Source organism: Neophocaena asiaeorientalis, unplaced genomic scaffold, assembly GCF_003031525.2.
Source record: "Neophocaena asiaeorientalis asiaeorientalis breed wild unplaced genomic scaffold, Neophocaena_asiaeorientalis_V1.1 scaffold171, whole genome shotgun sequence".
Classification (NCBI taxonomy): domain Eukaryota; kingdom Metazoa; phylum Chordata; class Mammalia; order Artiodactyla; family Phocoenidae; genus Neophocaena; species Neophocaena asiaeorientalis.
This window is the reverse complement of record NW_020174013.1, coordinates 9,587,550-9,604,244: the sequence shown is the minus strand read 5'-3', so window position 1 is coordinate 9,604,244 and position 16,695 is coordinate 9,587,550. Positions and strand designations below refer to the sequence as shown.

General features: G+C 48.9%; 2 protein-coding genes across 3 annotated transcripts in view; both read right to left on the bottom strand.

Moving 5' to 3' along the window:
* EPAS1 (endothelial PAS domain protein 1) overlaps nt 1–16,695 on the bottom strand; it is an 88,631-nt gene that overhangs the window by 36,432 nt on the left and 35,504 nt on the right. For both annotated transcript variants that reach the window (XM_024753625.1, XM_024753626.1), the window contains exon 2: nt 3,103–3,293. In XM_024753625.1, the coding sequence (XP_024609393.1) occupies nt 3,103–3,293 (191 nt within the window). The remainder of the gene's footprint in view (nt 1–3,102; nt 3,294–16,695) is intronic.
* The window catches only part of PRKCE (protein kinase C epsilon), a 646,138-nt gene continuing 632,622 nt past the window's right edge, over nt 3,180–16,695 (bottom strand). Inside the window, exon 17 of the mRNA XM_024753630.1 lies at nt 3,180–3,293. Coding sequence (XP_024609398.1) covers nt 3,288–3,293 — 6 coding nt within the window. The 3' untranslated portion in view covers nt 3,180–3,287. The remainder of the gene's footprint in view (nt 3,294–16,695) is intronic.

Genomic DNA, 16,695 nt, shown 5'->3' with positions numbered 1-16,695 from the left:
GTGAAAATCAAAGGGAAACGTGTTACTAAGTAAAGAAGAAACTTTTCTAAAGCAAAACCTGGTCTTTTTTAGCCTTTTGAACTCTGAGGTATGCAACCAGCTATTTCCTATCATAAAGTGAGCCAACATCGGCGCTCACCTTTGTTAGAAATGCTTCAATAATGGATCTGTGGTTTGTTTTGACTTGGGAAAGCTCGGCAACTCTGCATTTTGCTAGAAATTGCCAGAAGGTGGTAAGAGGACAGTAAGGGTTTACACTGGGTTTTCATTTACATCATTTTTTCCAGAAGACTACTCTTATTATAAATCAATTTGCTGGTTCATAGTAAGTTTTATCTCTTAAGCTATAACTTACTGAGAGCCCATATGTGGCAGGCAAGAGGAAAAGGGCTTTCATATCCAATGTCCACGGTAAGTACTGGTATCCTCTTTGTGCGGATGAGAAAGTAAAGCTCAAAGGTACTCAAGAGGTTTTCACAAGGCTGCAGAGAAGGAAGGCAGCCCGACTGAGGTTCCAGGGCAGGTCCAACTGTCCACAAATCCTGTACTCCTTTTCACTGCATTGCATGTTTTGAAGAAGCAAAATGTGATTTAAAAAGAACAAGATCCTGTCTCGCATACAATTCCTAAAAACGATAACAACAATTGGTCTAAAGAATGTGTGGCAGCGGCCTGGAAGAGAAGGTACAGAAAGCCATCCATCTCCTCCTCCCCCAGGTGATGCATGTTTTATGAGAACTGCTCCTTCAAGGACACCCAGACCAGATGGCTAAATGTGGACACTTTTTATCCTTTTCTGTAATTTCTTTCCTCGGGACTGAGAGGACCAGAGCTGACACGCTGAGGGCTCTGGTCAGTCCAGGGCCAAGCCCAGCCAGAGCACAGGCACTTTGCTTCCACACTTGCAACCGCCCTGGGAGGGGATGTGTTGATATCTCGCTGTGGCGACTCTGGTCCTATCTCCCTGGGCATATCTGGCACACAGGGGGTTCACGCCAGCACACATGCAGGCAGATGTGCTCAGAGCCTCCAATATGTGTCCTGTCCAAGCCAACCCTGAACCACTGAGGGGGACGGTTATGCATGGGAGAGCTCGGAAACCAAGGCCGTGCACCAAGAGCAAGGGTAGAAACAGTCACTGAGTGTGTGAGGACCTCCTGCAGACCCCAATGCTCAGGGCCAGCCCCTGGTGCCTCTGTTTAACTTTGGTTCCTGCTCCAAGGGAGAACCCTCCCCTTCCCCCAGTCCTCAGCCCTCATCGACATCTCCGCCTGGCCAGGTCTGCAGAATGCTCCTGCCCTCCATGTCTCTCTTCCCATGGATTCAAAAGGACTTGAACTCCAGGCGCTAAATGTGTGACTTGGAGCAAGCTTAACTTTGCTGTGCCTCACTTTTCATCATCTGTGAAATGAGGGGAAACATCCTACAAGTCCAAATTCAATCAGAGAGATGTCCCAGGATTAACGTATTACTCCTATCGGGGCTCCCTGCTGGTGGAGGAACAGGGGTGGTGGTGGTGGAAGGAAGCAGCGACAAACCCAAAGAAATCGGTGTCTAAGCGGGGGAATCCCAAGTATTGTAACAGGGAAGTTGAGATGCTTCTGGGTGTGGGGAAGGGGTCTCCGTTTAGTCATTAAGTCCTCCGCTCCCTACTCTGTGCAGACGTAAAGATGATTCCAACACTACCGGACACTGCCCTCACCTGTCCTGGAGGACAAGCTTCTTTAAAGGAAAAAAGTACACACGTGTCCTGCGACGGCATCTCCAAGCCTTTCTTATACTTCAGCCCATAGTTCCCTCTTCCTGTAGCATCTAGGGTGACAAGTCTGCCACTGTCTTGCACTGTTTCTTTCAAAGTATTTATAGAGCAAGTCTCTGCCCTGGGTTCTCTCCCTCCTGTCTGCTCTTTCTTGAGACTCTTTAGATTTGCAGTCCAGGGTTAGCCCTCCAACCCTTGGATACACCGAGCTGTCGTCCTACTTTCTGAAAGTCTTCCCCCCATATCCTTCCTGTGCTCCAGGGCCCGGAATAGCACATGCCGGTCTGGCCTCCCCGCCTCACACTAGATTCCCTCTGCTCTGGGTTTCTTTCCCAGAATAGCCACTTCATAACAGGATGGCAGAGTCAACCCCACTCCAAGGCACACGGCTCACTCAGGAACACTGAAAAGCCAGCACGAGAGAGCCTTCCCTTGCCTGTCCTCTTCCACTCATCACCTTGGATGCTGCCACCTGCAGTGCCACAGCCAGGGGGGTGCGGAGGGGCACTGCCGCTGCCTGGTTTTGTTAAGCAACTGGCAGACTAGAGGGGACTGTCGCATCAGACCTGCCACTGGCAGGATCCCCAGGCCACCTCTTTCCGGTCAGGACTAACAGGAAATGGTATTTTGAAGAAGGTGAGCTCTAAGGGGGATAAAAAAAGTTTTGTGAACTTGAGACTTGCAGAGATTATCAGGGGAGGCGAGAATTAGTTGGTTCTGAGGGGAGACTGTTACCTGTCAGGGGCTCCCCGGTGAGTAGCGTGGCCGGGTCTGGTGCTTTACAGACTTTCTCTCAGTTAATGCTTAAAGACACCCCATGCAGTAAGTATTTTAACCCCTTTTAACAGATGAGGAATCTAAGAGCAGAGACACTGCATACTTTGCCTGGCATCCTGGCTAGTAAGAGGGAAAGATCCTATGGGCGCACCTCCGCTCTGGAGAAAGTGGCCAGCGGATAAGCACTAAGATGCTTCCTAAGGACTCACTCACCCTCGACTGGAGTGTGGGTCTGACAGCCAGAGCACGGGAACCGGGGAGCCAGCAAAAGCTGCCCTCATCCTCGCAGCCCTCTCTGTTCCCTCAGCTTCCAAGCACTCCCCTGGTCCTGCCCTTGCTCTTCAGCCCGTGGCTGTACTCACTGCAAAGGCCACTGCTGGAAAGATGTTCAACGCAAGAGAACGAAGCGCCAATGACAGCGTTTCTATGGGTGGGAGGTCTGCAGAGTGCGCGTTCCTGGGGAGGAAGACCTTCCCTCTGTGCCAGTGGCCTTCCAGCTCTGGCCCAGTGGCGCCTCCTGCGTGCGAGGGCACGTGGGGAAGGAGCCCGGGGGCCCGCAGCCTCACCTGAGGACAGGAGCTTGTGTGTACGCAGGAAGCTGATGGCCAGCCGCATGATGGAGGCCTTGTCCAGGTGGGAGCTCACGCTGTGAGGCAGGGGCAGCTCGTGGGCCAGCTCGTAGAAGACCTCCGTCTCCTTGCTCCGCCGGCACCTGGCAGCATCTCGGGACTTCTCCTTCCTCCTCTCCGAGCTACTCCTACATCGAGAGGCAGGGGTTAGTCTCTAGCACGTCACTTGCCATCCCATCACACCGCCTGGTCACGACATCCCCGGGACTCCCCACCCACGGCACGGCCGGACCCTCCCGATGAGCTGACGCGGGCTCACGCCAGTCACCTGAGCCGCGGAGAGTCAGCTCTGTACTGTCAGCTCTGCCTTCACGCATCTCATGTCTTCTCGGCCGCCTTCCCCTCCTGCGCGCCATGGAGTCCACAACAGGGCTTCACGTGGGTGGGGTTTGAGCAAAGCCTTGCTGATTGAATCAATCCACTGGCAATGCCTGGGATCTGGTCCAGGGCTATCTGGGGACTGAGGTGAATGCCCAGGGATGGAGAGGGAAGGGTGAGGAAGCTGTGGCCAGTGGCCCAGATGGCTGTGTCAAAGCCTCTGGAGAACAAGATGAAGATCTGCTTCTGGATAAAATGCTCTCAGAGACAATGAAGCCCAGTACGGGACCTTAGATCCCATTTCGTATCAGAGAGTGATTTCCACCGTAAAAATCGAAAATGCCACTAGAGCCCAAGAACAGTCAGCCAGACACCCGTCAGTCTGATGTCCCGACGTGCACACCTGCTGAGGGTTAAAAAGGACTGAGCACAAACACGATTCCTCTTTAATCCTGCCAGGACAGGCTACCGGCAGCCCTCATTTTCCTTCTCCTTGCAGGACAGAGGGCCACTCACCAGCTCTGTACGTTTATATTATTTAACCTGATTAGCCTCAGTTTTCTCATCTGTAAAGTGGTAATACAGTACTTGCCCCACAGAGTTAACGTGAGGATTGAATATGATAACTTCTGTAAAATCTTTTTTTTAATATAAATTTATTTATTTTTCAGTTATTTTATTTTTGGCTGTGTTGGGTCTTCGTTGCTGTTCACGGGCTTTCTCTAGTTGCGGCGAGCGGGGGCTACTCTTCGTTGCGGTGCACGGGCTTCTCATCGTGGTGGCTTCTCTTGCTGGTGGAGCACGGGCTCTAGGTGCGTAGGCTTCAGTAGTTGTGGCACGCAGGCTCAGCAGTTGTGGCTTGCGGGCTCTAGAGCACAGGCTCAGTAGTTGTGGTGCACGGGTTTAGTGACACCACGGCATGTGGGATCTTCCCAGACCAGGGCTCAAGGCCATGCCCCCTGCGTTGGCAGGCGGATTCTTAACCACTGTGCCACCAGGGAAGCCCCCAAGTTCTGTAAAGTCTTTAGTGCCAGGCCTATCCCAATGGTAAGCAGTCAATGTTAGCTAATATCAGTAACAAATATATTCATGAAAAGATCACCGTGAGAGTAAAAATGTTACAAAGGAGTACAGTATAATCCTATTTTCATGGAAATGTATTATACGTAACACTTCCTATACTAATAACTGTTATTCTTACAGCACTACTGCACTGGCTTCTTTAATTCTCACAACTACCCTTGGAAGTAGCTGTTATTATTACCCCTAATTTACAGATGAGGAAACAGGTCCATAGAGACTAAGTACAGTAGTCCCCCTTTATCCATGGGGGATTCATTCCAAGCCTCCCAGTGGACTGCCTGACCCCGTAGATACTACCGAACCCTACCTGTACTATGTTTTTTCCTATACTTAATGGGCAGGCAGCGTAAACAGCACAAATACGCTGGACAAAGGGATGATTCATGTCCTGAATGGGAGGGTGGGACACTTCATCATGTTATTCAGAATGGCATGAGACTTAAAACCTATGAACTGCCTAGTTCTAGAATTTTCCATTTAATATATTCAGACTGGGGTTGACTGTGGGGAACTGAAACCATAGAAAGTGAAACTGTGGATAAGGGGAGACTGCTGTAATTCACCTGCAGCCTCTGTGCAGGTAAATGGGGAAGTGGGGCTTTGCACCAGGCAGCTGGGCCCCGGAATCCGGGATCCTCTCCATCAATGATGTCTTGCCTCCCTAGGCTCAAAAATGTTACAGTGTCAGGTCAGTGAGGTTAGGAAGAATTTTTTTCTTAGTGCTTCTCTGTTTTTTCTTATGTTTCTATTAAAAAAAAAAAACCACTTGTATTTCTTGTTTAATAAACAAGTTTGTCTTTATTTTTTTAAAAAGGTGTCCAACGCAGTTCACGGCTCTCAAGGCCTCTCCCAACCCGCTCCAGCTTGCTCTGTCCATCCTCTCTCCTGAGACTTCCAAAACCAGGGGCTGCTTCTCCTTTTGTTTGGCTGTGCGGCCTGTTATCTGGACTGAAAATTCAGTATTTTGGGATTCCCGGAATGTTGACACGCCGCCTCTCAAACTGCCAAGATGTGGGGCAGAGGCACCGTTTTGACTTTACCACATGCCTCATTTTAGAAAAACAAAACAACCAGCTCCTTGGATGGATCAAGCATCATAGACTCAGACTGCAGGAGGAAACTCCAACAGCTGTTAATGGTCAGGAAGAACCTTCAGAAAAATTGTGAAACGAGTGAAATTGTTTTTCTTGTCCTATCTCCCTTTTCTGTTTCCTTCACCCAATGCACGTTTCCTCCTCTGCCCCTGACTTCCAGCTCTCAGAACTCTCGTCCCTGCACCCCACGCCTTCAGAACCTGCCCTTAGGATCACCCTGCTCTTCCTCCAGCCTGGAGTGGCAGTTTGTATACTAGTCCCTCTCATTTGCATTTTAATCCTGACCTCTGATTGTGGAGCGAAAACAGTTGCTCGAGGTTTGCACGCATCCTGGCCCAGGAAGGGAGGGTGGGAAGGGGACAGGATGCTACAACTGTACCCATCACACCTGCGTGTCATGAGAGCCAGCGTCTTTGGGACACTGGATTCCACTCTCCAGCACAACCGTCGTGCTCCCCAACAGAAGCATCATCAACGCATGACCAGCCATTAGGGGCCTCTAGAGAAGGCCTCCTGGGTGAAAGGGATACCGGCACATTTACATCGATGTGACATTTACATCAGTGTCTGCATGCACAGCGCTTCCCTTTGCCATTGCCCCTTCTTTGAAGCGGAAGAGAAGACAGAGAGGAAGAGCCAGGGAAGGAAAAGGCCGTCTGGAGTTGGTGCTCTGTCTGCCAGTGGCCTTTGAGATTTGGCTCCTACTACGTTCCCTTGGCCACACAAATGTTTATTGACACCCACTTTTGTGTCAGGTGCTGCACCGAGAACCTTCCGTATATTACTTCATTATAATCCTCTTAACAACACAATTATGGTAGGTATTGTGAGCATATTTACACACTTGGGAACTGAGGCTCAGACATCATCCGTAACTTCTCAAGGTCACAAAGCAAGTGCCTACATAAGCTCTTGGAGGGCGTACAGTCAGTGAGCAGACACTTAGAAGTCCTGAGACATGTGGGTGCTCCCTAATTCCATCCTCACCCCCTGCATATGAGATGGGCAAGGCAGGCACTGCTGTTGTCCCCATTTCACAGATCTGGAAACTGAGGCCCGACCAGGTTAAGTTACTTACTTAGGGCAGTTCTGCTAATTAGTGGTAGAGCTAGGGCTAGAACCCATCTCTTCTCAGGCCAATACACACTCTTTCTACTGCTTAACAGTTGGAGGTAGTGGCTTTAGCAAGAAATAAAGAAACAGCGACATCTTAACGTTTAGAAAAAGAAAGGTTGAGAATCACATGCAGTCTCTTGGTTTAAAAGTCTGAGCTCCACTTTAGCTACCTTGTTTTTGCAGTTGTGCTCTGGGACCAGCATGACTTTAATTGGATTATCTAGTTAACCTTGACACAGCCCAGAGATATCTGTCTAATGTTGACTCTGGGAAGAACAGACAAACATGTGTAATGCTGCCATATTGAATTAGCAACACGGAGGAACAAGAATAATTAATGCTAAGTGTAAAGGTGAGACCTGCCTTGGCCTAACTGATGCACCCAGTTGACTTCCTCACCCCATCTACCACAGGTTGGGCCTCTCAAGCCAACGGATCAGGGGACGGGAAGTTAGGAGGACTGGTGTTTTAACATGCTGGCCACACACTATCTAGCTATCTGATGTTGAACAAGAAAATGCATTCTCGGTGCCCTGACTGCCTCATCTCTGAAATGGGAGCCATCTCGTGTCTTCTTTGTCAAGATCAAATGAGATGAGGGTAGAAGGATTGGAAGTACTAGAAAGCTCTCCACCAATGAAACCCTCAAGACAGATAGTAATGATCCCACTGCCAGGCTAATCTGAGCATTAGTCACGGTCAGACTTTGGCCCTACAGCTGCTCATTGCCAAGTCAACGCTGTCTCAGGGCTGCAGGTGTATTTGTTGGTCAGGCTGATTTTGATTCGTTTGTTGGGTCATGCAGCTGACCCTTCTTAGGTCAATGAGGCTTCATTGTGCCTTATTTTCTCTCCCTAGATGGGTGTTAGAATTCACTGCAATAGACCAGAATTTTTTTTTTTAATGATAATTCTAGACATGGCATATTAGAATTCTGTTTTTTTTTTTGTAAAAAGGTATTTTATCTAAGTTTTCCGGATCATCAGAAAAGACTCAGAAATGTATTTCTTACTCCAGTTGTAGGGACTTACTCTACAAAGTCCCTGCTCCTGTCTTTCTTGGTGGTCCTCCTGAGACCACAGGGGGTTCCTGCACAATACATGGTATATGGAACACACCACATGAATGTGGCCCTGGCTGACTGTGTCTCGCGTGGACCCAGAAGTGTTTACTGAGCTCCGTTCCGGACCTTGTGGAGGTACACATTCCTTGTTCTCGAGGAGTACGCAGTCTGTTTGGGGAGCCAACAAGTTGAAACATGCCCATGAACCAGAGAAATAAACACAGGCAATAAGCACGATAGGTGGTTAAGATAAGAAACAAGCTGATGTCAGCAAATAAGGTCAGGGCAGGCTACCCAGTGAGGCAGGAGTCCAGCTGATCCTAGAAGGACAAGTGGCAATACCTTACAGTGTCTGAGGGGTGCAGAAAGCCCATTTTTTACACTTTATCTCATGTGAATCTCACAAAACGCCTGAGAGAGAGAAACTCCTATCCCCATTTAATAGATGAAGAAGTGGAGATTTCAAGAGGTAGAGTGACTTGCTAAAAGACATTGTCTCAAACCTAGTTCTTCTGGGTCCAAGATCAAAGGTTCTCCCCTGGCAGCAAACAAACTGCTACTTATTGTCTACCTTCAACATGGACCAGGCTGTGTTAGATACCTTCCCACCAACTGGATGTCCATGTACACTACAGGAAGACGAGAAGGGTGACGATTTGGAAAAGATACAGTGACATAAAGACTCCATGGTGGGGTAGGGGGGAGATGCTGCCCTTAGTTGAGCACCCACTCACCTCGGAAAAAGACCTGGAACCTTAGGTGTAGGATTAAGAAACAATACCCGAGCTCAAATGGAGTGAGTAGGAAGAAGGGGAATCCGTGCAGGATGCAGCCTGCATCACGCACGGCTGGGCGTGTGGTGCGGTGCCATCCGAGGTGACTCTACAATGCTCCATAAAAAAAAAGCTGCAGGTCCAGCCTGCATGAATGTCTCTCTCCAAGCTACAGGTGGAGAACAAGCGGTTACTCTCATTTTGGGGGGACATTTCATATACACAAATTTATACGTATTCTCCCCAAGTTAAAAACTCAAATTCTGAAACACTTGATCCCAACTAAGGGAAAAAAAACCCCTTAGGGACCAGGCAGCCAATCAAAAGATAAGACAAAACTGACGGTCCTAAAGCTTCAGCATGCACATGCTATAACTCAACCAGGGAAAAACCGCTTTGCCCAGAGCTTCATTCTCTTAAAAACTTCTCCTTAACTTTGGGGTTATTGCTCTAAGCCTGGCTTAGAGATCCCTACTTAAGTCAGTAATGGAACCATTATCAGCTCTTGGTCAGCCTGGCTTGCAGCCCCCAAGATGTCACCCACTGCACCAATGGGGCTGCTTGCTTAATTAGTCATAGTCTCCTGATCTGTAGCATGATTAGGGCTCCCATGCCTAATGCCTGTGGGCCATCAGGGTATCAAAACAATACACCTGTTCCCTATAAGGTTCGAAGGCTTAGAAGCAGAATGGATTTCAGCAGGTTAAGGAGAAAGACTGAAGCTAATTAAACCAGCTTGGATCAGTCTATTGGCTGGTGGTGAAATTCTAAGCTGGTGCCAATTCGCAGAAGGCTGTAAATGGATGAAATGAAGGTCAAATGCAATGGGGAGGGGGCTTTTGTGACACTTCACTGAGGCTGTGCCACTGCTGCACGAGGGCTGCCTGAAGGAAGGAACGTGCCAGCTTCAGGTCCCAGAGATCAGGACGAGTGGCTGCCCTACACCTAGGGGTTGATTGCTTCATGGATTAAATTACAGAACAGGACTTCCCTGGCGGCACAGTGGTTAAGAATCCACCTGCCAATGCAGGGGACGCAGATTCGTGCCCTGGTCTGGGAAGATCCCACACGCCGCGTAGCAACTAAGCCCATGCACCATAACTACTGAGCCTGTGCTCTAGAGCCCGCAAGCCACAACTACTGAAGCCTGCGCGCCACAACTACTGAAGCCCGCATGCCTAGAGCCCGTGCTCTGCAACAAGAGAAGCCACCGCAATGAGAAGCCCACGCACCGCAAGGAGGAGTAGCCCCAGGTTGCCGCAACTAGAGAAAGCCTGCGCACAGCAACAAAGACCCAACACAGTCAAAAATAAATAAATAAAATAAATAAATTTAAATAAATTAGAGCAGAACCAAAGCCGGTGCTTCTCAATCCTGGCTGCTCACAGCAATCATTAGAGAAGCCTCAAAAAACTGATGCCTGGGCTCTACACCTACCCCCAGAGAGTCCTATTTAATAGGCCTGCGGTGCAGCCTATTAAGGGGTTTTGAAGCTTCCCATGTGATTCTCCTATGCAGCCAGGGCTGGGAACCACTGTTGCAAAGCAGTCAGCTTTAAAATAAAAAGGCTGTTTTTGTGTGTGTTTTGTTTTGTTTTGTTTTGTTTTGTTGGTGGAAGGAAAAGGAAACTGATAATCACTGATCACTGGGGCTAGGTGCATTTCATAAACATTCTCATCTGATCCTTATTTAAATTATGCAGTGGCATTGGTCCCAATTTTGCAGAGCAATGGATCTCAACTTTAGCCTGCAGAAGAATCGCCTGGAGGGCTTAGTAAAAGGTTTCTGAGCCTGTGATCACCTGTCTTTGGAGGACTGAAGCCCTGATCTACTTCTTAAACCTAACCACATCTCTCCCCCTACCATGCACTGTGGCCACACTCACCTAATTTGGAGTCACCATCATAAACCAAACAGTTATTTATCTAGGAGCTCATGCGGCCATCACTGTCCCAGAGGCTATGACTGACAGAAAGAGGGAAGTGAAAATAAGGAGACAGACTTGAAGCGAGGCCACATAAAAGGCAACAGCCCCTCAAGATAGCCACCTCGGGAGAAGGTACAAACTTTATTCTGGTGAAATGGTCACTGCTCTAAGTATTTGGGGAGGTCCTTTAGAAAGAACCTCAGAGTCACACAAGAAAATCAATCATAATACTCCTCCCGGACCGGGGCACGAACCCGTGTCCCCTGCGTCGGCAGGCGGACTCCCAACCACTGCGCCACCAGGGAAGCCCGAACATACATCATTTTAAACCCCAAACGACATTTATCCTGTGTAGCCACCCCCTTTAGTCACCAGACTTGGCTGTGGATGGGTCTCAGTTGTTTGAAAGAATAAAATATGCCCTCAAAGATAAGGCCTTGCCACAATTGAAAGTATTGAAAAGAATGGTCTTTGGCTCTGAAGGCAATTCCAAAGGAGTGGCAAAATATTTTAAAAGACGCTGGTGTTGGCCAACTTTCTGGGATATTCTGATGTTTGCCGAAGACAGTAGTGATGCGTAAGGGAATCTATTATATAGATTATATATTATATAGGAGAGGAAAGGGCGTCAAAGTTAGCCAGTCAAAATGGAAGAAATTACATTAGCAAATTCAGGAGAAACTGGGCAGATCAGACAGAACTCCACAAGGGGGAAAGGCATCAATACACTTCAAGATGCATGCCTCTGTGAGAGGCCCGGTCTCTGCGCTGAAAGAGAGCACAGCCCAACTGAGAGATAAGACTAACACTGCAGACTAGTGTATCAAAAGCCCTAAAAGCAGGGATACAAAGAAGAGGTCAGGGCTGGAGTGGCTAAAACAAGAATAGATATTTTCACTCAGCCCTGCCCTGAAGGAAGAATCCTGGCAAGTGTCTCATTTCTCAACCTCCCCACCTCCCCTCCCCTGGGGCTAAGCCCCCAGCTCCCTGACCCACTCTGGTGGTCTGTGCCCCTGAAGACAGGGCCTGGACTGCATTCAGAGCTGACAGTAATGTCTGGGGCCCACCCAACATGGCCCTCTAATGGTCAAATCTGCTCGGGGCCCACTGGAGATGCTTATCTGGTGGCCTTCTAGGCCCCAGGCAGCCTTGGGGAAGAGAGCAGCAGACCCAATTACCAAGCAGCCCCATAGGTGTAGCCCATCTGGGGCTCCAGATAACCCAGCTCCTTACGTCATCTGAGGACATGTGCAGTCTCCAGCCCAGCTGGGAAAAGCGTGCATGCACAGGAGTGACGGTGACGATCTGTGTCTATGCTGAGCTTCACCAAGCCCAAACCTTAGCGGGGTTCTCCATTCAACATATTAGTGAGTAATACGGCCTTACATTTGTATCACTCATTACACCTTATAAAGCACTTTATACGTTAATCTGTAAACCTCGCCCAGTAAGATACAAAGAGCAGGTACCGTTATTCCCATTTTAGAGATGAGGAAAACTGAGGCTCAGAAAGGTAATGGGAATGTGTGGAGCTGGAACCAAACCCCTGAGCTCTGACTTTTTCAAGGACATGTGAACAGAGAGCCCATTGACAAGCAGCACTAGCTGTGTCACACAATTGGAAATAGACCTTCATTGTGCATTACCATCTCATAACCTAGTTTAAGATATCACTTTTTCAAAAGGCTTTGGTGGAATAAGGGTAATGCATATTCAGTGCAGGCAACTTTGAAAATACAGAAAGGTATAAAGAAAAGAACTGAGCTCTCACTGGATTTATGACTGTTATTTAACATGTTATCGCATTTTACAGAACTCTAGAAATGCTCCTAACAGCCAGCAATATCATATCGTATGGGTGGATCACAATGTGCTCGACAGATGTTCAGAAGTGATTTCTAATTTCCAGCTGTTATAAACAACACTAATGATAACTACCTTTGTATCAGGTGTTGCTTTTTAATTTATTTTTATAACACAAGATGACACATATCCAGCTTGCCGCCGGCTCCCCATGGCTTCCTCACCGTGATCGCCTCTGAAAGTTGAGGAGATGAATTTGGTAACAGCGTCTTCAGGATCATGGCCACCATTACTGAATGTGGAGCCCCAGAGGAAGTGCTGCAGAAGGAGATACCCGGGGAAGGAAAGCGGGGTGTGCGCACTGTCTCAGCAACGTTCCCTGCCCTCTGACCGGCTCCCTCGGGCTTCCTCTTCCCCTCATGCAGTGTCCAGGTCAAAACGTCTGAAGAAAGATGACCAACCGTACTGAACCTGGAGAATCCAGTTCTGCGAAGATGGCCACTCTTGTGGGTCTGCAGGACCTCATGCCCCAGTGTAAAAATAAGGTTTTCTTTCCACCTACCCCGATCTCGGCATGTCTAGTGCACTGACAGAGAAGACTCCCCATGAAGACGGGAGGAAAGCGTGCGTCCACAAGGAGCATTTGCCTGGCTCCCCACTGTTCTCTCCGGCCTCTGATGCCCGCTACTGCCCGAACCCCTCCACTGTGCAGACTCCAGCTGAGGGACTAATTAACCTCAGCAAGCTGAAGGGCTGCTGCTGCTACAGCTAAGAAAGAACCACACGCAGCGCTTGTCGTTTGATAAAGAACTCTCATCACACTGCCTCTGACTTAATCCTGAAACAATCTGGGGAGGTAGGAGTGTATCATCCCTATTTCACACATGACGAAACAGACTCCAAGGACATGTTAGTGACATGCCTGGTGTCACCCAGTGATGGAGCTAGCACTCAAACCTGCCATTTGACCCTAAATCCTATACTCTTGATGACAATCAGGCAACCTTCCCCAAAATGCCCATAAGCAGATCCCTCTCACAAGTTCACAAGGTTTAGCTGAGCCGGGTGTATCGGGGGTGAAACCCTCTAAGGATACTTAATTTGATGAGCTCTTGATCTGGGAAGCAGCAGAGGGGACATCCTGGTCACCCTCTTGTCCTAGGTCAGATCCACAATGACAAACCAGGCCCAGTGGGATCATTTGTCTCTGCTTGGAGATGTCTGTCTCACAAAGGAAAAAAGTTCCTACTTTGCTCTCAGCACCTACAGACACCACAGGTTACAGGTTTCACTCTCGCTAGACTCTTTTCCTTGGTGCCACTTCCTTGGACGTGAGGCTGTTTCCCCACACCCAAGCTGGTACCCGATCTGATTTAGGGTTTTCCTTAAGGGCTTCTATCCATCAGCAGCCTACTTCCTCTGGATCCCACAAGCTTCCAACAGCACAGTCTATGGTTTGGCTCAAGCCATTCTGCCTATGCAGCCATCCTGCCTATGCAGCCATCCTGTTCCTACAACACTGCCTTCAGCTAAGAGAACTGACAAAGAAATTGCACAGCAGAAGGATAAAGAAAAAAGTGCCCTGCCCCAGATGTAAAATGGATTTCCCAGCATGAGGCAAGCACTTTCTCTAGAGGGAGTGGGGAGCAGCTTACTGTCCCCTTGGTGGCTAACACCTAGCGCCTGCTCTTCCCCTCGCCACACCTTTCCTGGAGGACACACTCTTCATCCCTAGAGCTAACTGCACTCATTTTCCAGGACCTCCCACCGCCCATTTTCTCCAGGAAGGCCTCACCTGCGCTGACCTCTCCGCATCCCAGTTCAGAGACACTGTGCTGCACCATCCGGCCCTGTGTTGTTCTCCACTCGCTTCACTTCTGTAGCTTTTGTCCCCCTAACTAGACCACCTATTCTGGAGGGAGAGGACCCCATTATCTGTTCTTCTGGAGTCCTCTAAAGCATAATTAGTACAAAGTGGTACAAATTGGAGACATTAGATAAAAACCACTTAAATGATTTCTGTTCTGTGAACTCTTCAAAGTCGCTTGCTGTTCTAGATCATTCATAAAAATCTAGGAATTCCCTTGTGGCTCAGTGGTTAAGAATCTGCCTGCCAATGCAGGGGACACGGGTTCAAGCCCTGGTCTGGAAAGATCCCACGTGCCGCGGAGCAACTAAGCCCGTGCTCCACAACTACTGAGCCTGCGCTCTAGAGTCCATAAGCCATGACTACTGAGCCTGCCTGCCACACGTACTGAAGCCCGTGCACCTAGAGCCTGTGCTCCACAGCAAGAGAAGCCACCACAATGAGAAGCCCGCGCACGGCAACAAAGACCCAATGCAGCCAAAAAATAAATTAATTACAAAAAAAACAAATAAACAATGGAAGACATAAAAATTCTAATCCAATTCCTAATTAGAAAAAAAGATTTCCATCTGGGAAGAGCCGTAGTTCAGAGACACTCAAAGATGTTTGTGTGTGTGTGTTTCCCCAGCTCTTTGAATCAAAGTTGGGGCCTGAACTAGCGCTGCTGACAGTTGCCAGTGGGGTCACAGTCTAGAACTTCTCAAACTTGACTCCGCCCACGAATCACCCCAGGATCCTGTTACAATGCAATTTCTGACTTAGTAGGTCTGGGCTGGGGCCTAAGGTTCTGCATTTCTAACAACCTCCTAGATGATGCTGATTCTACTGGTCTGTGTCCACAGTTTAAATAGAAAGAGACCCGGGGACACATGAGATCTGGAGACCAAGGACATGAGGGAGATACCAGCGTCTGGCTGGGTCAGTGCTACTCGGATGCTGTCCTTATCCATCCACAGCCACCCAAAGTCTAACAAGTCAGGTCTCCTCTTCTGCCAGGAAGCATCTTACTTTTTATATTTCTTTATGGGATTTCATTAAGCCCTACTTTGGTGCCCCTCTCTCCCTTCACATCTTCCCCACCGCTATCATCTCATCCCTTCTTAGCTCTTAAAACTCCATGCCTTGGGGCCAGTTCCAGCCCTACTTCCCCCAGCCACTTCCCTGGCCACCTTCACTCCCTTCTCCAAGGGGCTTCCTGCCCAAATTTCTCACTGGCCCTCATTAAAGGGTCTTGCTGGCTTTTCTATGCAAACCTCCTGTTGCTATAACTAGACTGTAAGGACCTTGGTGCCTTGGTGGGGTGGGGCACAGACACACATCTTCTACTTCTGTGCATCCTTCATGGGACCTTGGACCAGGGCAGACAAACTAAGTAAATATTTGCTGCTTGACTGTAAGGACAATTCAAGTGTGCCCTTTACTATTCTCCTTTCCCTCTCCGGGAGGAAAGAAAATGTGATCCCTGGTGCCTTGGCCTCCATCCCCAGCCCTGGAGACATTAGATAAAAGCCTTGCTCCTCTCCCGGGAGCTGCAGCTGGGTCAGCTGAGACTGTGTTTCGTTCTCTGCAGCTCCTCTCCCCTTCAGGGAAGAGTTAAAGCGCTGGGAAGTCTGCTTCCCACTTGGAAATCTCCATTTCCTCACGCAGCGTGAACAAGAGAACATCTATGGACAGAGGCCGAGTGAGCCAACTGCACAGGGAGTGAACTCACTCTGAATGGGGCTGTTCTAACGCCCGCCAAGTCAAGTCATTAAGATGCCGTCCCTGAGGTGCAGCCCCCAGCGTCACCTCGAGATAGCCCCTCAAATCTTGTCGGCAGAGAGGATGAATGGTGAGTCCAGAGCCTGGTGAAAGCAGGCTCTTTCATGAGCGGGGGTGAGGGGGACAGGACCCCTGCGCTGGCACCCTCATGGGGGCCGGGGTGCTGCAGAGGAGGCAAAGCAGGAGGCCTCCTGTCTCCCACTCCCTCCCCCCCACACCACAAGGAAGTAAAATTAACCCCCTGCTTACACCGAGTGGCCCAAACAATTGCTCCTCAAAAGGCAACCAAGGGCTTGGGGGGGGGGGGAGGGGGGGAGTAATAACATTAGAGAAAATATGTGCAGTGCCAAAAATAATCACTGTGTCATGAGAAAACAGAACTGGGCTGCCTCAGGGGCCAGCGCTGGGTATATTCAGGAAGGAGGGGGCAGAAATTCCCCTGGCAGTGTCGTCAGACATTCTGGCCGAAAAAAATTTTAAAAGCCAAAACTGGAATAGACAGTTGTCAGAGGGAACTCTTCTCAAGTATTGAACATGATTTTAAGGGTCAGTTCTCTCTTCTTCATTTTAGACACTTTAATTTCAAAGGAAACAACATTTGTTTCATCTTTTCATCAGGACTGACACCTGATCATATGTTAATAGTGAAACACCCATAGGATCTGCCTTACTAATCCCAATTGGATGCCAGAACTCCTGGTGCCTGGTATTTAGAGCATTTCAAA